Below are 23904 nucleotides of genomic sequence, written 5' to 3'. Positions count from 1 at the left end.
CTGCCTAAGCGGAAAGGGCAAGATAGAGCTCAAATGTCCACTCTGCTTCTCTCTGACTTAGCAACAAGGTCCACACTGATATGTAATTTGTGAAACATTGTTCTGGGATTAATACATCCTAGCCAGATATCTAATTTTCCTTACTTTTGGTCTATTGTTTAGTCTATTGTTTATTTTCTGCAACAATTGGCAAAAAAAGCAGAACCGATAAATATTGAAAAGATATGGCAATAGTATGTCTCACCAGAAACAACAATGCTTTATGACTACCAGTCATGCCACCTGTGAATAACCTATCAACAACTTCATCTCAAATGCTCTACAACAGAGAGCACTCTAGTGCTCAAAACTGTTTAGTTCTAAGATGTGACATGTGGGAGAGCTTCTGTCACTGAACACAACTTTATCAAAGACAGCTGGAGCACATTACATGGAAATATATGCCTAATGGAAAAGTAGGGTGACAACTTGCAGATCCATATGTAACTCTTAATCAGGCTATTGAAAATAGCCTATAAATCTCTTTATTGATGCAAATTTTGTTGCATCGTAGAAATGGTAAACATCACTAAAACATATACTGGTATTTCAGGTAATATAAAATATTCTCTCTCTCCCATGCCAATGGTATATATATATGAATGATTTTGAAGTAGCTAGAAAATATTAATTGGCAAATTCCTGCTGAATTGTGTCAAATTATGGCAAGGAAGAACAAGATGAGGTTTTACCCACAGTCTGTCCTAAAGTGGACCTCTTATAGACAAGCTTATTCAACTTCTGAGGAAAGAATCTAGTAACAATACAAATAATATTTGTATATTCAAGAGTAGGGAACATTTAGCTCTCTAGATATTTTGAATTATGACTTGCATAATCCCCTTCTGATGTCTACTGGATGGCCCGAGTTGCTTTTCCATGGCTTTAAGGAATTGAAATGACCTGTCCCTTTCTGCTTTAGCATCTCATGCAAGTTGTCATCAAGGAGAGAAAAGCTAAACTAAAATATGTGCATACATTGAGAAGTCTTTCTAAACAATGAAGTTTAAAACACAGACACACAAAAAACCTGGGGAGTGATCAAATATCTTTAACAGCCCTGCGACCTTACTGATTTTTTCTATTTTCTTTTTTTGCTTTCACAAACAAATTGTCATGCCACAAATATACACAAATATCAATGCTCTGTGTAATTTTTCCTTAGCTGAAGAGGACTGCAAGTGAAAACTTCATATTAGTTATATAATTTTTCCTGCCCAGCTCCCTGTGAGCCAAGCTTATTAGAGTAGGTCACCTTTTCCGGTCAGTTCCATCAAGGATGCATTTGTATATAATGATATCATAATTTGTTTCAGTATTTTCAATCAAACAGAACATTTCAGTGTTTCTTTCTCTGTGCAATGCTGTTCACGGAACCCAGTAAGTCTGCAATTGATTGCAGGGCATCTTTTGTGAACAAAGGAATTATTTTTAAAATGGAGAGGCAAGACTCTCAAGACACATACCAGAGAGCACTTTGCAATTTGCATTTCTGTGCCAAGCTGGGTTACTTTAGTCCAGCACGTCCCACTGCAGAATTATAACCCCTTCCCCATGCCCTCTTTTATCCACAGCATCTGATACCCTTGGCACAAATTCACCTATGGGAAAAAACTGCCAAATAGGCTTTTAAGATTAAAAGGAGGATTAACCACCCTCTGCCACACATGGTATTCAGTATCACAGAGAAAGCAAAAGGAACAAAAGCTTAATAATATGATTGAGTTTGGACGTTTAACACTCACGGTTTTCCTCCTGGGATGCCTGTCAGATTGGGAGGGATGCCTGGGACTCGCATATGATGATGTGGATCAAAACCAACCTGAAGTTTTCCCACAATCAGAACAAAGAAAGTTGAAAGCATTACTGAAAAATGCTAAAATTTCTATCCTTCCATTTTAAACCAGCAGCCCCATAAGCATTGTTATAGACAGCATTCCCTAAGAATGTAAGAAGACCCCTGCTGATCTAGATCCAGCTGAAGGAACCACAGCACAGCATCCTGTGCACCATAAGAAGCTCTTCAATATTATGTGCTCTCAGGAAGTGATATTTAGAAATATATTGTCTTTAAACTTGGTGGTGGAAGGAAATGGTAGAGGCAAACCATTTATTCAAATTCCTATACCACACTTCAGCTATCCTTGCACTGCCACTGGCTCTGGCCCTGGCCAGTTTACAATAGATGATAATCAGAGCTTGAAAGATAGTTTTTGGACATCATCTTCTAGAATCCACTGGAGCTTGAAGATTTATGGGAGGCATAGTATGACCCTCTCCCCAAAGTTCTGCTGAGGACATACTCAAAAAACCTAATTATTCAAGATATATCCCATGCAAAGGCACAAAAAGGGAGCCAATAATGTGTATTACTGAAAGGGTTCAGGAGTAGATCAGACTCCATAAGGAATTAGATATGCATCTTTCTCTGAGTCAAGCAGCTTTATTCTGTAATGTACTACTGTCTTGATTGAAGCCTCTCACATTCACAGCCTCATCAACATTCACTTTGAAACAAACTACAGAGCCATGGAACTTACCACTGGAGACCTCCCATAAGCTGCTGCCGCTGCTGCCGCCGCTGCCGCAGCACTCATTTGAGGGGAGATGTTATGCAGACCTGCATATGCGGCTCCTGGACTTGTCAGTTCACCATTCATTCCAGCATGAGGTACTATTCCAAATGGGGTAGGGTAAGGACATGGTACTGCCATGGGTGTTCTTAAGCCTGAAACTACAGAAAGGCACAGAGGGAAAAATTAGAATGCTCAGAGGGTATACCAAACAAAGAAGTCAAAGAACATTGAGAAAAAGAAGGAGGAGGCAAAAACTGCACGACAAAAGTGCTTTGCTTTTATAGCTCCTTTGCAAAGTTCTTCAATAGATCTCATTTTGTTCCTTCTAATTCTTGGGAAATTCCTAAAGATCAATTAAAAACTGCAGAAATAGGATATGGAGTCCTCTTTATGTGATAGTACCACTTCAGCTTGCAGGAGTGAAATTCTGTATTTGAATGCTGCCCCTATCCTTAATAATATAATAATAATAATAACTTTATTCTTATACCCCGCCCCATCTCCCCGAAGGGACTTGGGGCAGCTTACATGGGGCCATGCCCGGACACAACAATATAAAAGCAAAGCAATAAAACAGATCAATCAGCAATAAAAACATCAAGCAATGATAAAAACAGTCATAAAACCAAAAAAAAAATTCACATACAAATAAAATGATAAAATCATAATCTGAATTCAAGGATCTGGGCCCAGGTGCAAAGTATGTCAAAGTCATCCTTGCAAAAAAAATAAAAAGCAAAATATGTAATCACACTGGAAATCTGTATACAAGATCTCTCTTCTACAAAATGGGGTTGACAGTCTAGGAAGATATGCTATTTCAGTACATTTGCACAATTTTGACTGTGGTCATGTGCAGATGCACACAATGCTCCTTTTTGTGTTTTATCTGTAACAAATCAAACAATGAGAGTGCATAGTAGTATGTTAACCTTAGGAAGCAGGGCTTCTCCCCAAATGGTCCAATGTATACTGACCTAATGGATCAACTCCAGGTGGTTTGCCAGGAACAGGCCTCAATCCGGGGGTAGAGTTACTGCCTGGAGTGGGAGCATCAGTTCGTGGAGTGGGTGTACTTGATTTAGACACAGGCGTGGTGGATTTCTCGTTCTAACAGAGAAAGAAAACCATTACTTTAATTTCCAGAAGATGACTTGTATACTTTTGGCATATTTGTGTGCTTGAGAAACCTGGACAGAAACAGAGAACACTGGTATTGGAGGAGATTTCTACAGATACAAGGGACAGCCAAAATGATAACAAGTGGGTTTTAGAACAAATCAAGCCTCAACTTGCCTGGAAGCCAGTATCACCAAGCTGAGCCTATCAAACTTTGAACAAATCATGAGACATCATGATTGATTAGAAAATATGATAATGCTTGGTAAAGTAAAAAAGCAGTAGGAAAAGAGGAATGTTACAGTTGGATAGACTCAATCAAGGCAGCCAAGGTCATAAATCTGAACTATTGATGTTAGGGTTGCTTGGAGGTCTCTCATTCAGAGAGTTACCATAGACTGAAGCTAACCTGACAGCATTAACAGTTAGTTACTTACATTGTTAGTTAGTTGCCAGTTACTTTCACTGGCAATGAAAAGCATAATTTTCCTACTACAACTTGTGTCCATCCCACAATGAACTAAACTTGGGATGGACACATTTCAAGAATGTGTAGTTCTAATACTGTCGATCGTATTTTCAAGTAGACCATATTACAAGAAATGCACAAATGGTCCTTCCTTACTGAAATTAGCATTAAAAGCTTCGGACCATTAAGGTGTTTCCAGGAAAGGTAAAATCCAGACATGATATAGTGGTATTTTAGCCACTAACACTTTTAAAGTCATTTATTTTCTTACAGTACAAATAGCTTTATAACAACGAACTCAGTCATTCTCACGAAGACAGAAATAGGAAGCTGAAGAACTTTGACCTACTAAAAAGGTCCCCAGTAATGGGATCAGAAAGAATTTCAAGCCAGCTATCACATTTCCAGTCAACATACTTACATTCAAACAACTGCCTCTCTTTCCACACCCAAAAATGTTCAAAGTGGTATAAGACCTACTGAAGGGATTTGGAAGGCAATGGGCTCCACAGCCTATGTTCATTTAAAAAGCTGGGGGGTGGGGGGGGGAACTAAATTATTTAATGACAAGAGAACTATGCAATAGATCTCTTAAAATAATCAAGTTCCATTAGAATTTTAAAGTGCTCTGGCAATTCAAGTTGAGAAATTCTGGTGAAAGTGAACTACTGATGCCTGAATATAACCTAGCATAGGACACTGGTGGTGTTCATTGATTAAGCTCAGAACTTAATGAACTGACATCAGCATGATGTCTATCTATGTTTCAGTTGGGGGCAAACAGACTTAATATTTATATATCACAATTTTATGACATGCATAAAACACTAACACAATAATGTCTATAAGCATTTTGTAAAAGAGACTATTTTTATAAACATACTGCAGACTATGGAGTCAAGCATAAACCACAATAACTTCTTTAAAGCGCTTTAGTTTTTTCACTGTGGTGTAACACAGAACAGAGATACAAATGTCCATTGCCCCTGTTTCAGGCCCCTAGTCCTATGTCAGCTCCTTGTTTAGTGAACGCGTCCCAAGAACAAACCAGAGAGTCTTGGATAAGCAATAATCAGGCAACAGACATTATATAAAACAGATGTCTGTTCATTCCACAACTTTTAAAAAATAACAGTCCATAAGGAAAAAAAATTAGAAATCTGTATTAGGTATTACATTTATCCAACAAATGAAAAAGATACGTTCCAGTTTTCTTCATCAGGAAAGATTTTCTACAATGAATACGGTATGTGTGTGTGTCCTTTTCCCCAAGAGGCATTTCCTACAACTTTATCAGGGAAACAGTGATGCAATGTCCCTATGGTGTGTGGATGAATTACAATCCCCTTTTCCACAAGCTACTAGTAAATTGTTCAGTTGAGTCTCTCTATGCTGTAACAATGGTGTGAGAAGTTCAAGTGGCTATTTCTGCAAAAGACAGAATGAGCAATGCACGACAGTTTCAGTCCTGGAAGATAATTAACTACAGTTCCAATCCCTCCCTTTCTCCCTCACACACAAATATCAACGGAAGCCAGCACTACTCTACTCTAGGCCTGCAAGCAGCCCTTCTTTGAATTGTGACTTGTTATGCAAGTCAAGAAAGGCATTTGTAAATGACAGATTACTTTTTAGATAGAAAATGATTGTAGCTAAACACAGACCAGTAATACATACAAAGCCAAGAACCAAATCACATCCAAGCAGGAAGTTGAATTTACTGTAAGCTGCCATACAAAAACCCCAACGTATTCAAAGAACCCCTGTGTACTCTTATTTATCCACTGAATGGCAAGTTTCCCGACATGGAAAAAAAAATCACAATAAAGGCATATGCATCATTTTCAGACACAGCAAGCAGAATAAACTTTTTCTATCACCCCCAAAATCCCAGGTTTCCATGACACTTATTTTTTGGTAGAAATATATTGAAGGCAGTTTTATATCAAGATGTGCAACTGGGACCCGTCTCATTATTTTTCCTTTCTGTTTGGACACTCAACAGTGCACACTGCGATGTGAGCATAAACACAGATTGTATAGGCACTTACAAGGCTAAGTTCTTTGGATTTTGAGGAAGGAGTGCTGCTGGAAGATGCTATTGAGGCTGGGCTAATTGGTGCATCTTTCTTGAGCAGACGAGTCTTGTCCAAGCCGTTCTCCCTTGGAGAATGTGCAGGGCTTCCTCGTGGAGATGATGGATCCTAAAAACAAACTGTATTTATTATCAGGGCATTCTACTTGTTCTAGGTTGGATGAGCAAGATATAGCTCATTTGGTATTGCCTTCATAATGAAGCCCACAGATGGTATCATCTCCTAAGGTTTGCAGAAATGGCAGCTAGCCAGAAAACCACAAAACAAACCCCACATACTTCTACCTAAAAGTGCAGAGTGATGTCTCTGTGGGTTTAACATTATAATGACAAGATTTATACTGGATTCTAAAAATACATGTAATTAGTAGAGATATTAAAAAATAACATGTAGTTTCACTGAGTTTCTTAAAATCTTACATGCAATTTCTGCCTGTCCTTTTTTTCATCCCAAGTGGCAAGACTTTGTGTTCTCCTCCCCTACTGAAACCCATGCAATTTTAAAACAGATTTCCTTCAATTTGTGCATTTATAAGTGGATTTGATCTAATATATGCATTTCCTCCAATTACTGGAGTATATTTCTGCATCCCAATTATGAACATTTCAGGTATTTGCATTTTAAAATATGCACATTTTATTTTGCACACTCTGTTCCTTGGAAATGCCCTGCAAGACTCACAAGGGCAAGAATGCTCAAAGTCAGATGCACATTTTTTTGCAATAGATAAATATTTTTGAAATGTTTAAAATATAGTATTTTAAAAAGAAACATTGTACATACCTCATTAGAAACATCAACCACCAGGTTATCATCACTTTTTTCACCATCACTATCCTGCAGGGAAGAAGCAGGAGGAAAAGAAGAAAGAAAACAATGCTTAAGTATACCAGAAATCTAGTCTAGTAAAAATTACTTTTAAAAAACACAAGTTTAAGCCTTATAACAGAACTCTTCCAAAATGGTTATTGTAAGAAAATCATGAGGGATTTTTATAAATCTAGGGGGAAAGGTAGCTGTTTTATGCTGAGTAAGACCAATGGTCCATCTAGCCCAATGCGGTCAATGCAGGAAGTGGGTTTCTAGGTTTTCAATCAGAATTTTGTCTGGATGTATTCAGGGTGACATGGTGGCATTTTTCCAATCAAGTCTATATAAAAGAACAAACAGGCCATGCTTTATACTTTTCAAGACTGAGCTGCTGAAAGATGGTTTGTTATTTCTATTTCTATTCAAATGAGAGAACCTTATTTTAAATGTGTTTGTGTTTTGCACCTTCAAGTTTTGATTTATGGTGACCCTAGGTAGAACCTATTATGAGTTTTTCATGGCATGATTTGTTCATATGGGGTTTGCTATTACCTTCCTCTGAGGCTGAGAGAGTGTGACCTGCTCCCCCCATGATCCAGTGGATTTTCTTGACTAAGTGCGAAATTTAATCCTGGTCTGTCAGAGTCCTAGTCCAACACAAAATTCACTGCATCATACTGGTTCATTTGAATTCCATTAGGCCTACCTAGTCAATTTTAAACAGTGAATTTTAAATATACGTTCAATTTGTATTTTAATAAATGTATTTGTATTGTATTTTAATCAATGTACTAGGTATTTTAATATATGCCTTTTGTGATGGTGTGTTTTAATATTTCTATCTTATGGTATGTATTTTATAGTGATCTGTTTTAACTGTGTTTTGCCCCGCTGTGAGCTGTGAAGAGAGGCTGGTAACAAGTAAAAAATCATTTTTGATGAAGAAGAAGATGAACAACATGTAATTCATGAGCAATCTACAAAGGGAGCTTCTAAAAGTAGACTCCAGCTTGATAACCTGAGAGGACTTGAGCAAAACATGTGACGACAACATTCTTCCATCTTAACAATTCTCCCTTCCTTCATCTAATGTCGTGATAACTCTCTCAATTTTCCCAGGACAGAAGAAGGAGGTATGTAGTAGTTGTGGAGGCAACTCCAGCTTCTTAGTGAAGATTCTCTTCTTGACAAAGAGTGCCACTGGAACTACATACTCACATAGCATAATGACATTATTTGCTTCCCTTTGTGTTTCCTGGCAGGATAGGAAGGCCTGTTAAAGAACTTGAGAACACTGTTTTATTCCCCTTCTCTAGTTATGGGTTAAGTAGGGAAGATGGAAGCTGCAGAGGTCTTCAAACACGGGCAAAACAAGCTACCTTTGAGACAAAAACCAGTGTGATTGTGAATCTTCATATTCACTCTAAAATAACAGGAAAATATAGGGAAGATGGTACTCACATAACGAGTTGCCATTTCTTTTTCTTCTGTCTTTTGCTTTTTGCTTTCAGAAGAATAGTCTGTGGAATTTCTGTGTTTCTCAGAGCCTCTGAAACTGGCTGATGGAGACACAGATGAGCTCTGAAATGAGAGGGAAGAATAGGAAATGTAAGATATGAACAATTATCTCCCATTTATATTAGGAAGATTTTAAGAAACAAGGCATGTTCCTTGAGGAGGCAACCTATGAGCTAAAACTCTGTCAGTATCAACATTGCCAAGTGTTTTTCAAAACTCCATTTGTGGTTTTTAAACTTTATTTCTGTTCTTTTATACAGTATAACTGCATCCTCATTTTGCTTCTGACACGATAAATATAAGTACAGTAGAGTTCTGCTTATCCAACTTCTGGTTATCCGACCTACCATATTATCCAATGTATGGCCCAGAGTGCTTGCTGGAGGGACGAGATGTGGCTGGAGCAGACATTCCCGCCCGGCAAGCATCCGGCACTTTCGAGAAGCCCGATGCATGTGGCAGGCTTCTCTAAACCAGTTGCTTGCCGGAAGGGACGAGGCTCTTTCCTCTTAGCAAGCACCCGGTTCGCAGGGATGGATAATAGGGAGGCAACCGTTTCAGTTATCCGACATTCGGCCTGCCCATTTATGTCAGATAACCGGAACTCTACTGTACCAACAATCTTCTGTTTTCATATGAAACAAGTAACAGCAAGTTCACCCTTGGCAACTCTGATACAGCTGAGCAACAGGGAAAATACTGAGAAATGCTCTAGCCTCCTACAGCAAACACAAACCTACAGAACTTAGTCACAAGCAGATCTTCAGCAGGCTTCTCACTTGCAAAATCAAACATCTACTGATATGGAACATCTCCAAGCTGCCTTTCCCAATTGGTACATCAGAATCTTTCCCTGAGGATTTAATTTGTAATACATCCTACAGCCTCCTGATACAAGTAACAAGTTGTGGCATTATGTCTCAACCAGGTATGTTTTAGGTGGCACTTGGGATAGAAGGCGAGGGTGCACCCTCTACATGAACAGACCTATTTACTGATACAGTTATAAAATAATAGGTGCTGCAAAACTTGCAGTGTTGGGAGAAAACTTTTTGTGCTATGTGCTTAGATATCCCATGTTTTAGCTTTGTTGTAAGCTGCCTTGGGTCCCTCTCAAGAAAGAGCAGAATAAAAAAAAAAAATAGTCTCTCACACGGAAAAGTGAAAGGGTGGAATAGATCACCCCATCCAAATGCTATGCTGCTATTCTACTGTAGGAAGCAACCACTGAAGTACAAGTTTTGCAAAGCCACCTAACATATAGTCAAAGAAAAGGAAAAGGGATTCTGACCTAAAATATTTAACAACTACTATATTGATGAATGTTTTGATAGTTACTAGTATATTGGCGCTTGGTATATGGAGTTGCTTTTCTTGGGTTATTTCTGCATTGATATTTATCCTGTCATTACCACCTCATATTTTTCTTACATCCTAATTTACAAACTCTCAAAGTGTACTCCACAGAAACAAGTGGAACTTGTTAACTACTTAAATATGGGGGCAACTAAATTGAGTGGATGAAGGCATTTTGATGCATGTGTGAACTTCTCACCCCGGGGCCTGATCTAGCTCTATTTTGCTCAAATAAAACAAAACAATTACAGAAATGGCAGCATTAAGCATGAATATTACAGTTATGACATACTGTAATACTATTATACCACCAGATATGCTTCCAGGTGGTTCATTCTCTTACAGAACCAGAAACATATGGAAATAGAGGCCACGTGAGATGTTCCACAGGAATAACCACAGAAACAACTTGGCCAAAGCCAGCTGCATGCCTCCTGTTCTCATACCTTGAGATAGCTTCTTGATTTCTACTTTTAGTCACCCTCCAATGTGATTTGGCATGTTGGGGACTGGAATCAACAATAAAAACAGTAATTGCCCTTCTACTAGAAATAGCTACAGTTAGGATCAAGTCCAGATTCTTTTCCCTGTTTCCTAATACTATTAGAATCTAGGACTTTTAACACTTTTAAATAGTGTTATGCATGTCTTAAGAATGCCCCTGTTCCATTTATATTCATTTCACAAATGGAGAGAAAGCAAATTACAATTTGAATTCAATTCACTATGACTCCTCTCTCTCTCTTAAGTAATTGGCTGCAATAAAGGGGAAAACTAATTACTGAATGACAATTAGAATGATGGCTAAAGAGCCAAGAGTAAACCACTGCTCTGATTTAAACCAAAGTATCTATTTTCATAAATTTGTATCCGCATGGATTCATTTTTCTCAATCTAGTTAGCTTCAGTGCTGCAAATACCCTTTTAATCTTTGATTCTAGTGCTTAATAAAGTTATAATTCAGAGCACCCTACTAGCATGATAAAGTAGCTAATTACAACTAGCTTTTTAAAGGATGGTCTGCATGCTGAGGCAACATACACAGCTTAGCAGCCAAACTGTCTGGGGCTTACAGAGGCAAATACACACATTTGTAATTATCATTACTACTGACCCCTGTGTTATGGATTTATAAAGTCTGAGGTTAACTTGAGAGTATCATATGCACAAAATAATTTATCAGAAAAAGAGTGAATCTACAGTATAGAATGAAAATGTTTCAATAGCAATTCCTTCTTTCTAGGAAGGACTAAAGATGAATTCAATGCAACCAAATAAAATTATTAAATTTCAGGATTAAGAAAAACCATGCCATTAAAAAAATAGACTAACATATATTTCTAGGTATGGCGTGAAGAAAGGTTCACACAAATAAATCCCAGCAAATTTCTTCTGTTCAAATGGACAAATGCTTTGATGGGGTATAGCCACAAGATTTGTCACTTGGGGGGTCAGCACTGTAACAAAAGAAATCTAAAATATTGTATGAAGTACTGATTGATGGTTCTAATAAAAAAACCTATAAATCTTAAAAGGGAGTTAGAAAGAAAATTCAAAGAAAAAGGAACAATGAGATTAAAAGACTGGGAATCAAATATGAAAAATACAGGGGGAAAGAAGGGATTAGCTACCAGGAGGGAGCATTATGTGGTATAATGTTCTACAATTGGAAAGATAGTTAATCAAAATAAGAGAGAAGCGTAAAGGAGTCAGAGAACTTAGAAAATTTGAAAAGATTAGTCAAAGGAGGAGCAGGGAAAAGAAAGAAAACACCAAAGGTGTAGCAAGCAATATTTACAAATTGCTGTAAGAAGTCCAGGAGCAAGATCACCTTTAAGAAATGTGGGTGTTAAATTGTAATAAGGAAATACACCCTGAAAATTGGAAAGGAATGTGGAATATGTGTATATTAAAAACATGTCTATAAGAATAAAAGAGAATTAATACAAAGTGGTGTGGAGGTGGTATCTCAAATCATTTAGATTAAATCAAACAGTCAGTAAATACTGTAAGCAAGGCTGGAGTGGCTGTCAAGAAACTGGCACATACATACTCATGTGGTGGTCCTGTAAATATGTTTAAAAATTTGGGAAAATGTATTTGAAGAAATAAAGGGAATCACCAAAACAGGGATAACAGAAATGCCTGAAATAGCATTGTTGGTGTTATCAATAATACTAAAATACCAAAAGAGCTAAATGAACTGATTACCAATCTGGTAACAACAGCAAGATTGTTAATATCCAAACAAAAATGGAAGGGGGATGTCAATTGGAAGAATGGTATAGGGACATTTGGGATATTGCAATAAATGATAAATTGACATGTAATATTAAGCTTAAAGGAAACAAACCTGTAATAGAAACAATGGAATTTTTGAAGTAAGTATTGTAATTGGCTGGTCTGGGGGAAAGGTCAACACTAGATGAAAGGTAAATAAGGAAAAGGCAGATAGAGGTAAATAACAAGTATTTAATAGAGCTAAAAGATTAACATATTATAGGAGTCAAGAGATACATATTTCTGTATTACAAATCTGTTATGGAAAATTAGTATGTATAAGAATTTTTAAGTACTGAATATGAAAAACTCACAAATTATTTAAATTAAAAAATGAAGTATTGGTTGAGCATCCCTTTTCTGTAATTCTGGAATCCAAAATTGATCACATGGGTGATTGAGATAGTAACACTTTTGTTTTCTGATGGTTAAGCATACAAAAGTTTTGTGTATAAAATTACCCTCAGGTTATGTGTATAAGATGAATATGTAACATAAATGAATTTTAAGTTTAGACTTGTGTCCCATCTGTAAGGTATCTCATTATGAACACATATGCAAGTACGTACAGATATTCCAACATCAGGAAAAAAAAATCAGAAAACTCTACTGGTCCAAATATTTTGGAAAGAGATACACAACCTACATTGTTTCTTCAGATATGTACAGAATACTGAAAGAAGAAATTGTGCACATTCAACCATTTACAAATCATACAGGAGTTACACACTAAATACAACAAATGGGTCAACGGCCCTACCTTGTGAAAAATAAATCTTTGTTACAAAGATTAGAGAAAATTAATTATCATAGCATTCTTTTCACATTAATTTTACAGGGTATTAGACATTATTATCCAAGTGTAACTTGCTGGTCAGTACAGGCTGTTGAAAAAGCCCCAGGATCGTTGAGAGAGTATTTTTTCCAAACTGATTCAGTTAATATCAGGTGTCCACATCCAAGCTCCAGGGAATTATCATAAAAATACTTGATACATGTTTAAAATATGAAAGCAAGCAACTACTGCATATACTCAGGTATAAGTCTAAAATGTTTTGTCAAAAAATCAACTCCAAAAAATTGGGTCAAAATATTTATGGATCAATGGTACTATATCTTAGCTCTCATGAAAAAAAGGAACTGTCTCAGAGTAGGTGAGAACCTAGCCCATATGAGGAAAACCTAAAAGAAATACTGATCACTTTCTGCTGTAACACAGCTTCTAGCCTGTCTGAGTGCCTAGTACAGTGGTTCTCAACCTGTGAGTCCCCAGGCTTTTTGACATACAACTTCCAGAAATCCCAGTGAGTTTACCAGCTGTTAGGATTTCTGGGAGGTGAAAGCCAAATCATCTAGGGACCCACAGGTTGAGAAACACTGACCTAGGAAAATCCTGAGGCAGCGTTGGCATTTGCCTCTTTCTGTGGAACATGTAACACCAAAACCCACAATTTTGGCCCCCAAACCTGTCCTCGAGTTATATATGATGTTGATTTAAATACACAAGTGTATGCAGTGTATGACTCCTGAGGTCAACAACATAGAGACTTGATCATTATGCAATTCAAGAATTGTACTCAATATCCAGTTTGACCGATATGCATTCCTCACTTTTGTTACCCATACAACATGCTTTCACTAATTGTAAATAGGTCAGGTGTCAGCCCACAGGTTCATATCTTCATGTTACTAAATGTTACAAAATCTGTTCATGATCACATCCAGAAGCTTTCATTTGAATTTAAAAAAATCAGCTTAATCAGCCTGAAATAACTTCTTGGACTAACTAGTTTTTTGTGTGAGGATAGGAGTTGGCCAAGAGGTTATGTTTTTACATTTGATGGGAATGACCAGAATTCAGATAATGACAGTGTTCTGAATGATAGGATTAATTTAATCTGTGTAGTAAGCGTTCTCTCACATGGCATACTTCCATCCACAGAGAAGCTGTAGTTATCTTTTGTGTAAATAGATTGCTTACGCTGCAGTTTGTCTATGTAGCCATCATATATATGAATTGCTGGAACCATGGGCAAAGTAATGGACACTTCATTATATAAGCCAGGTCTTGAATTGTGACTACTGAATGGTTTTAATCAAGTAAACAGGGAAATGCTGGCATCTTTTGGAAGTTATTTGAATGCTCCTGTGAAAGTTATAATAATATTATTCATTAGAGGCAGAAAGCACTTTATCAAGGCACAAGCGGTACATTAAAAATGGCAAAACAGGCAGCAACACCATTTCCTTTTATGCTCTCTATGGAGCCATTCAGTTTAGCTCCCATCTCTCTCTTCTATAAATTCTCTGCTTCTTTCAATAGATCCAGGAAGAAGAAAAAGAAGAGATGAGATGTATATAAAACTGAGAGTAATATTTCTATAAAGTGATCAGTGGTATCTTGCAAGTAACTCCAGCTCAGTGATGGCACAGAAAGATCCCAGATCAACCCCTGCTTCCTCAAAAACAGACATGGAACAGACCCCGTTGAGCTGCTGTCTTTAACAAGCAATATTAGGTCATATGAATCAAGAACTTGATTAAGCATCAAAGCATATGGCATAACAGTATTTAAGGTTTTAATTATCATGCATCTTCAGCAGGAGATCAGGCTGCTGATTTATAGACAACCACTGGTGAGATCTATTAAGATCATTCTTATTAAGATTCTAGTTTTCTCAATGAAAACCGTGTTCGCTCTCATTCTTAGCATTTGCATAAATTTTGTATGTGGACTTTTCTAAACGCGCACTTTTAAAAAATTGCACACATTTATGTACCTATTGCTTGGTGTGCGCTTTTTCTCTGCACATTTTTAAAATGTGTATGCCAACAAGCATGTTGCTGTTGTTGCTGCTGCTGTGTGCTGAATGCATTGTGAGCCTATTTATGTAAACTGCATACATTACATTTGTTTTGGGGAGTTACAGCTTAAGTAAACCTGCAAGATCTTAGAAGAAACACCTCATATAAATGAATGGTGTGGTGTTGGTGGGTTTTTTCCACTGGGTGAGAAAAAGACAATGGAAGCAAAGAGAAAAGAAGAGTTACAGAGGTGATAATTAAGGTACTTCTTCTTACCCACACCCTTCTCCACCTAAAACAGCCAATCTAAAATTAAATTTTAACATAGCCTGGAGTCCAAGAGTCCACTCCCGACCCTGAAAAAGGTTCAATACACCTTAAAATTTCATCCCTGCTCCTTACTACTCCAACTTGAGTCCAACAACCTCCCCAGACTGTGTTTCTAACTGAGACCAGCATGTCCAGTGTTCTGACCAGATCTATTGGCGATGCTTTTTGCCACAGGTTAGTTTGGTAACTTTCATTGCTACTCTGTTGTAGTGCTGCATTTGACCGCTTAAGGTCAGAGCTTATGGCCCCTTCTACCTTGCCATATAAAATCTAGATTATCTGCTTTGAACTGGATTATAATTAAATGAATGGTACCCACATGTTTTGCTTTCAAAGGAAACTTCTAGGTGGCAGTCTTTTTGCTTCAAATTTAGAAGTGGCAAATTTGGACACAAAATGGAAGAAGCACAGCAATTGAGCCGTTCTCAAAAATAATTAGCTACTTTTCCTTTCTGACTAATAAAGCAATGTCATTGTGAGGCAGATGTCAGAATTACACACATTTCTTCACAAATAGAATTTGTATCCAATCCAATAGAAGCTATCACCTTCTGTGTTTAATGCTTTCTGTTATCTGGAATAAAGCAGTAACTGACTACACAGAATACTATTTCTGGGGAAATACAGGGTGTTTGAAAAATAACTCCCTAGTTTTACGTTAAAACACATTACAATTAGGGAGTTATTTTTCAAACACCCTGTATACTAGTCTTGTTTTTAATGCATGCTAATGAATAATCCTTACCAAATGCCTTGGACTAGGGTTGCCATGTTTGATATCCTAAGAATTTTACATCTTTCAGGAATAACTTTAAGAGTTCAATTGAGATTACTGCAAATGCATGTACTTCCCATTTAAAACAAAAGGTTTTGAGATAATTCAGATTATAACTTTACAGAACACAACAAGCACAACATTATCCCCTTCTTCATGGATTAAGTCTGTGTACTTAAGGAGTTTCCAATTTTTATTAATTGTCAAGAAGATCTATTTGAGTTAGGATTAGAAGGCAGAATTCCTAGTAGCCTACATTTATTTATTTTAATATATATTTTATACATATACTTCACCTTTCCTCCAAGGAGTTAAAAGTTGCTAAAACTTTTACTTCATTTTATCCTTATAACTGCTTTATAAGGTACAGTATGTCAGGCTGAAAGAGAATGGCTGGCCCAAAGCGAGCTTCATAGCTTTTCCAGTTTTGTTTTCAGGGGCTATTTAAATCTATGATGGGACACGGGAGGAAATTTAGGTTTTGAGCCATAGAACATACCTTCTCTTGCTTTATAGACTCCAATGGTATGAGAGCCAATGTAAAGTTGGGATAAATGTAAAGGGGTTCCACAGAAACCATTTCAGCATATGGCAAAGACTTGGGACAACATCCTTGAATGCAATTTGAATGTGGCAGCGACTGATGAAAGTAGGTGCCTGCTATGACCATGTTCAGATTTACTAATCATGAAGAAGATAATAGAAACCCTCTTAGAAAGCCATAAATATATCACTAGCACGAGGGGAAGCATTCATGAGCAGTCTACTTGCAATAATTAGTGCTTCAGATTACTCAAACAAGCCAAGAATTATTCTTATCCTTCAACCCCCAATGTCTGTTGAAGATTACTTACATTAACATGTGTGGCTCAAAGTGCAACAAGGGAGAGGAAAAGAACAGAATAAAGCAAAGCGTAAACCACAGCAAGATTGCCTTTGCCATGCAACACTATTTAGCCATTGGATAAAGCATCTGACAGTTAACCTCAGATGGAAAAGAGAAAAAAGTAACTCAGCAAAATTAACAGAAGAAATAACTAAAGAGGACCAAGATCCCTTCCATGCAATAAGCCTGGTAACTCAAAACCTCTGCAAATTTTCCCCATTCCCCTGTGAAGCTTTACAGCACTGGGGCAATGATGTATTTAGAGTGCAATAATTAAAACAATAATTCCCAACGAAGTGGGGATTATGAGATAATTGACCATCCTGAGGTATTAAACAAACCACTGTAAGAGCCAAGGACGCTCAGCTCTATGGTCAATTATTGTATAATTATCTGAATGACATTATTGCTGTTATACAGTCTGTTCAAAGTAGAAAAGAAACAATAAAAAACTGATAAAGTATGCACGGCAGGAAGGAACATGACCTTCAACGGCTTTGCACTTGTACTAAGATTCTCCAGTATGAAGTTGCTGCTCTAAGGCCTTTCGTTTTCATGCTTTAAGACCTCAATGGACAGCCAGATACGAGGGTTCTAGGGGATTTGGATGCAATGTCACAAGTATAACTGCAACAGCATTAGATAGCCCACCTTTACCTTATGCTCCAAAGGCAAAGAAGATCCATAAACATTATGTAGCACACAATGCTTTCTTCTAGCTTTGCAGCCAGAACCCCAGAGCTTACATACAAAAGAGAACTCAAATTATGACTGGAATAAATAGTTCAGAATTGCTTCATTCTCATAGAATTCTGAATCTGAGAGATTTATAAGGAATCCTAGGCATGTTCACTGGGTAGTACGTTCCATTGTCTTCAATGGAGTTGATCCTTTATTGTGTTGAGGTTTCTATTTAGAGAATGTGAGTTATATGTACGTCTTAGGACAGTTCCAGACAGCCCCTTTAATGCGGGTCTTTCCGCATCAAAAAAGGGTCTGTCCAGACAACATTTCTGGAAGCCACAAATTAATTCGCCACCAATGAGGAAGACCCTGGTTTGTGGCGAATTAATTTGATAGGGGGCTTATTCCGCTCCTTCTAGGAAGGCGTGGGATAACCCCACTGTGATATGGATGGTGTTATGGATGATGATGTGACAGGGATGAATCCTTTTTGATCCCACCGCTGCCACCAATTTGTGATAGAGGAATGATTGAATGATGATTGTGATGTTATGATAGCCAATTTGTGATTGCTGTTTCCTTCCTGCTGAGGGGATTTTTGAGTCTTTTAATCCCTCTAGATTATATATATATCACCTTTATATGAGGGGAAGGATTACAGGGGGTGATCTTTATTTCAAGATCCCAGCCTCTGTCTCTATAGTTAGGGACTTCTGAGTTGTGGTTCCCTTTTCTGAGGTAAATGTGACTATTACTCTTCCCCAATTAGGTGATTTATTAAGGTAACTGCCACCAACGTGAAGCTTTTGAAATATCACCGATGAAATTTGGCTCCACAGACGCAGATGAAATGAGTCAGTTGTTAACAAAGAACAACAAGTTTATTGCGTACAAAGCTTATGGTTGCAGGTTGATTGATTTACTTATGGAACTTTAAATAAACAAGTGGTTTAATAACTCTTATAACCACCACAACAGTAGTCTTTGGTGTAAATCCACTCTCACTCTCCTACTGATGATATAAATTGTAGCGAACTCTAACCTCAGCTGAGCTCCTTAGTGGACAATGTCCCAACTACAATACTAGCTTATACTTTGATCTAATACCGATCAAATCCCTGATCACTAGTCTTTTCTCAACTAGAGATCTTAACTAGGCTCCCTTTAGTCATTTTTGGCCAGGCCTGTCTCCTCCAGCCACGCGCACACACACACACACACACTCTGGCTTCTCTTTTTAAAACTGCCCTTTTTTCCTTTTCTTGGCTCCGCCCACTTCTCCCTCTGATGAGCTAGCCAGCTTCGTCTCCTTGGTAACCGCACTACTGTGGATTGAAACAAGATGGCTTCTGTTTCAGCTACTGTTAACTAAACACAAATACATACCCCAACAGTCAAAATTAAACACAATAACTATGACTTCTCCACACCCACTAATTTCACTGTCTGGACTGCAGTCCCATGATTTTCCAGGCTAAATTAGCCCAGAAAACTGTAGGACAACAACCCCCTCCCCAAACCCCATTAAAAAGAATCAAAAAGTAAAATAACTTACCCGGACGGTATTTCCCTTCTGCCGGCCCTCTCCTGGAGCTCAGGAGTGATGTTCTGGGGGGGTGGGGGGAGGAAAATTACTCCTCACCCCACTTCCTAAGCACCAGGAGAGGGCTGGCAGAAGGAAATGCTGGCCAGGTAAGTTATTTTAAGTTATGGTGTCTGGGTGTTCTCCCGGAAGGTACTGGGAGAACACCTAGACACCCAGCCTCAAAAGCCGGGTCGAAGTAGACTTTTCCGCTGTGTGGAAGCACCCTTAAAGAAAGCACATAAGACATGCAATACTAAACTAGGTTCTTTACGGTTCTGTTCCCAGTAAACTTGTTTAGCTTGGAAGCCTTTAGCATTATCTCTATACACAGATCTTATTGCTTGTATAACATTATCCTGATTGCACCCACAGCTGAGTTGGCAATGGATACCGTGTACCTAGATATCAGAAGCTACCAATGAATTTGGGGGGGGGGGGGGTTAAAAAGGAAAATTCTATTTCCCTTAACATGGATTTTCTTGGATAATTGAATGTATGTTGGTAATCCAAGGTCCTGATCATTACTTTTTAATTGTGACTATGATTTTAAGAGATGGTGTTTGATGTTTATGTGGCATTTTATCCACTAATTAGCTTCACTAACTGCTTATTAAATGAAGTTAATTAACAGAGAATAGTGTCCTATATAACACAAGAGAATATAAATGCTAAATTCCGGTAGTTCATGGAGAAACTAAAAAAATGAAGAATTAAAATTGGTTCCACTTGAGTGCTTTTGATGTCAAAACTCATGGTGCCTTCATTCCTTTTCAGAAGAGAATAACCCAGAAACAGTAATAGGATTTCTTTCTAGTTCCTTGGACATTGGCCAATGGTTCCCTCCGGGTTCTGGGTTTGATCCTCTGTGACATTTAACATATACATGAAACTGCTGGAAGAGGCTGTCTGGAGTTTGTGAGTCAGGTATGTCACTACTATGCTAACATCATCCAGCTCTATTTCTCCTTTTGTTTTGAAATGATGCCTGCCATTATGAAAGCTTAATCCAGATAATACAGAGATGCTCTGGATAATCCAAAGGCAGAGAGCAGTGATTCATCTTGTATTGAGAAGGATCATACTCCTCTTAAAGACGGAGCTCACTGTTAAGGTGTACTCTGGACTGAATCCTGAGCCTGTAAGCTTAGGTTTCAGTGTCATCCAGGATTGCATTTGAACACCTAAAGTAGTGTGCCAGAGGTGCCCAATTACAGAAATGTCTGATGTCAACATGGCAACAAGATGACCTGGTTACATTCATTTGCATTTATTACATCATACTCTATGTGGGGCTACCTCTGGAAAATGCTCAGAAGTCACCATTGGTCCAAAGAGTTACAGCTACAGCACCGTTTGGGGAAGGTTACAAGGAGAATATATTTCCCCTGTTACAAGTCCTTCATTGGTTACTGGTCTGTTTCTAGGCACAATTCAAAGTGAAAGTCATAAGTCTAATATGCCCCAGATAGTATGGGTCCAGGTCATCTGAAATATTTTTTCTTCCTATGTAAGATTACTTGGGGTGAAAGGCATTTGGGGGAGGGATTCTTCTCAGTCCCACCACTGCCAAAAGCACATCTAGTATGTCTATAAGAGAGAGAACCTTCTTAGTGGCTAAAATTCTATTTTAACTGTAAGGCATAGGATGTAATGTAGGAAGACACAAGGACAACAATATTTAGGATTAGAAGAAATACAGTTCTCCCTCCACACTTACGAATTAAGCATGTGTGGATTTGATTATTTTGCTACTATTCCTGCACTGCTGTTCCATATGCGGCCGAAAAGATATGGCTGGAAACAGACCACAAAAGTACACTGGAAGACATAGAAATGCTTAAAGAAGTGTACTCTAAGGTCAAAAAATTAGCATGCCTACACTGACAGGATACTGCCTGATACATCATACCTACTATGATGAGATGAGGGAGAGATACAAAATGCCCTGGACCCCAAAAGAAGTGTTGGGAAGGAGCTAAAAAGTTGGATTGAAAAATACCCAAAGGATGGGGTGGGGAGGGAATAAAATTGAATGAGTGATAGGACACAAATTTTGTTTGTTTAGCCCTTAAGCAGTCATGGCTCTTACAGAATGGTCAAGCCCCTCCACTGATGAATTGTGCTGAGGCTGTTAGGAATTGCATGGACCAACTTGGGCCTTCCAGGTGTTTTGGACTTCTACTCCCACAATTCCTAACAGCCTCAGCACAATTCATCAGTGGAGGAGGAGGGAGCAAAATAAGATATCCCCTGAAAATAAGACCTAGCATGTCTTTGGGAGCAAAAATTAATATAAGACACCGTCTTATTTTCGGGAAAACATGGTATGCATTATTGTGATCAGAAGCACCCAAACCAGTCATTCCAGGGCAAGTTAGGGGAAAGCAAATGAAAAGCAACAAAAATAGCACTTTTGAAGGAACCAAAAAACAAAATAGCGATGATCTCCATGCCATTTGCTGTAAGTCAAATTAACCTTAATGAAATTGATGGATTAGTCAACAACATTAAACTGATTTAACAATGAAAGTTGTTGTGGCAATGAATTGATTTCTAAATCTCTAGCATGTAACATTCTCAAATTAATTCTCAAACATAACATTCCAAGTTCTGGAGAGCATATGGTGCCCTAACCAAAAAGAAAGTGGGAACAAGCTACATCATGCCAGAAGAGCCCAAAGGAAAAGAAATAAGCTTTGCAGACCTTAAAAATTAATGGAGGCCTTATCCCTCCCCCGCACTCATTCTCCTTGGAGAAGGAGAGCTCCAAGCTTCTCCTTAAAAAGAGAAAAGATATATTTATTGTCAGACACAGGATATCAGACTATGCGAGCCATTGTGTTTACCCTTTAATGGCGAACTGAACCTATGTGACTTCTTTTATTAATTTAAAATGAGTTACAGTGTGATGAAAAAGAAAACATAAAGTGTAAATGCTTAAACATAGCTGTAAACATGGTGACATATAAACATTTAACTAATTTGTAGGGCTTTGCTAAGATGTCTGCATATGTGTTTTGATGTATGCAGTTAACACAAACATCCATCCACCATTTGTATAGCCAGATCAAGTTGCACAGTGGAAGGCAAAATACCAGTCAATTTTGAGGCATAATTCTATCAGCATGGGCTGCTGATTCTTTGGCCCTTCCTGGTATATAAGAGCACCAAGGCAAGCCAATCAAGTGTTTAAAAGAGCAACTTGGGCCGCTACCTTGCGTTGCCCAGGTGGATGTCTAAAATTAATCCTTCAACATACAGTTTCCTCTGCAATCATTGACTGAGCGGATATAACACAGCTGAGGCCTAGCTGCTGCTGAACCTGCAAGGGTCAATGGAGGGTGAAAGTAACCAACCATGCTGAAGTATATCGCCAGTGAAGTAAAGGGAAGAGCACAACAGCAAAGCTGAAGAGCTTGAATTGGAACACTAACCTGGGTGAAGGCTAGTTTATACTATACATATATGACACAATACAGGTATTCTTTAGCAAGAAAATGAATGGAAGGAAATATAGCCTGGAAAAAATATAATTTAATTGGGAGTGGAAATAATGTTCAATAATATTCAGAAATTGACGAAAATTGATTTCTCTAATATCAGGAACACTGAAATGGAGAATCTTGGACTGATGGAAATCATTGCAGTTTATTCTATACAACATTTACATGTTGCTGTTTCACATAGAAAATATTATTTTCTGCACAACATACTATTTCTTCATGTAACCAATTACTTCAATTTATACCAGAATCAACTTTTCACCAGCTTATGCATGTCTACTGCACACGGAAGGGCTTGAATAAAGGCTGGGATGTTTTTGGTGCACATTTGATTTGTTTTTGGGTGCTAGTTCTGGGAATCTTTTTTTCTTTCTTTTTGATGATAATACATCAGAACTCTGTAAAATAGAAATTAATATTTCTGATCCTGCAGATGATAGTACCAGGGTTTGCAGTGACTTATGGAAGATTAATGCAAGTTTGTGACCAAATAAAGGATGTTTACATTTTAAGATAAACACTGAATATCTGGGTAAAAAAAAAAAAAACACTCGCTGGATTTTTAACATTTATGTGAGTGGACATGGGGGGGGGTGTAATTCAAACCTGAATTAGCATTTGAAGAAGCAAGCAGTGAGGATAGTCTGATTTAATTATTCCAGAATAAAAGGCTCACACTATAGGCAACCCACATAATTCAGTTAGAAACGCTGAAGGATGAAGGAAGTGGGGTGCCCCATCATCAAGATATAATGGAAGAAATGTTATGCCAAAATTTCATTCAAGGGAAGCTTTGGAATGCTTTCAGCAGAAGTCATTTACTGGCTTTTTTCAATACTGCCCTGAACAACTGGAACCCCTTTCAATAGAATGGAGGTCAGAAAACTTGCCTCAGGAGAGAAATGAGCAGGTAATTTGAATAGAAAGCAGCCGCAGTAAGTGGCATGAGAAACAGAAGACACAATGCAACAAAGGAGCCCGAGGGCATACATGAGCAGCACAGGACCACAAGCCATTACGTAGGTCAAACATACTAACTGCAATAATGTAAAAGGAGAACAGAGGGAGACAAA

The 23904-nt window shown here is 37.9% G+C and overlaps 1 protein-coding gene across 4 annotated transcripts in view; it reads right to left on the bottom strand.

Annotated features, from left to right (window-relative positions):
• LOC100565159 (TLE family member 4, transcriptional corepressor) overlaps window positions 1–23904 on the bottom strand; it is a 176707-nt gene that overhangs the window by 13849 nt on the left and 138954 nt on the right. For all 4 annotated transcript variants that reach the window (XM_008103270.3, XM_003216472.4, XM_008103271.3 and 1 more), the window contains 6 exons: window positions 8571–8690; window positions 7083–7136; window positions 6255–6407; window positions 3593–3725; window positions 2580–2773; window positions 1785–1861 (listed from right to left, as the gene is read on the bottom strand). In XM_008103270.3, coding sequence (XP_008101477.1) covers window positions 1785–1861; window positions 2580–2773; window positions 3593–3725; window positions 6255–6407; window positions 7083–7136; window positions 8571–8690 — 731 coding nt within the window. The remainder of the gene's footprint in view (window positions 1–1784; window positions 1862–2579; window positions 2774–3592; window positions 3726–6254; window positions 6408–7082; window positions 7137–8570; window positions 8691–23904) is intronic.

The sequence above is a fragment of the Anolis carolinensis genome, chromosome 2 (assembly GCF_035594765.1).
Source record: "Anolis carolinensis isolate JA03-04 chromosome 2, rAnoCar3.1.pri, whole genome shotgun sequence".
Lineage (NCBI taxonomy): Eukaryota > Metazoa > Chordata > Lepidosauria > Squamata > Dactyloidae > Anolis > Anolis carolinensis.
Note: the sequence above shows the minus strand (reverse complement) of the source record. Positions and strands in the feature narration are given on the sequence as shown.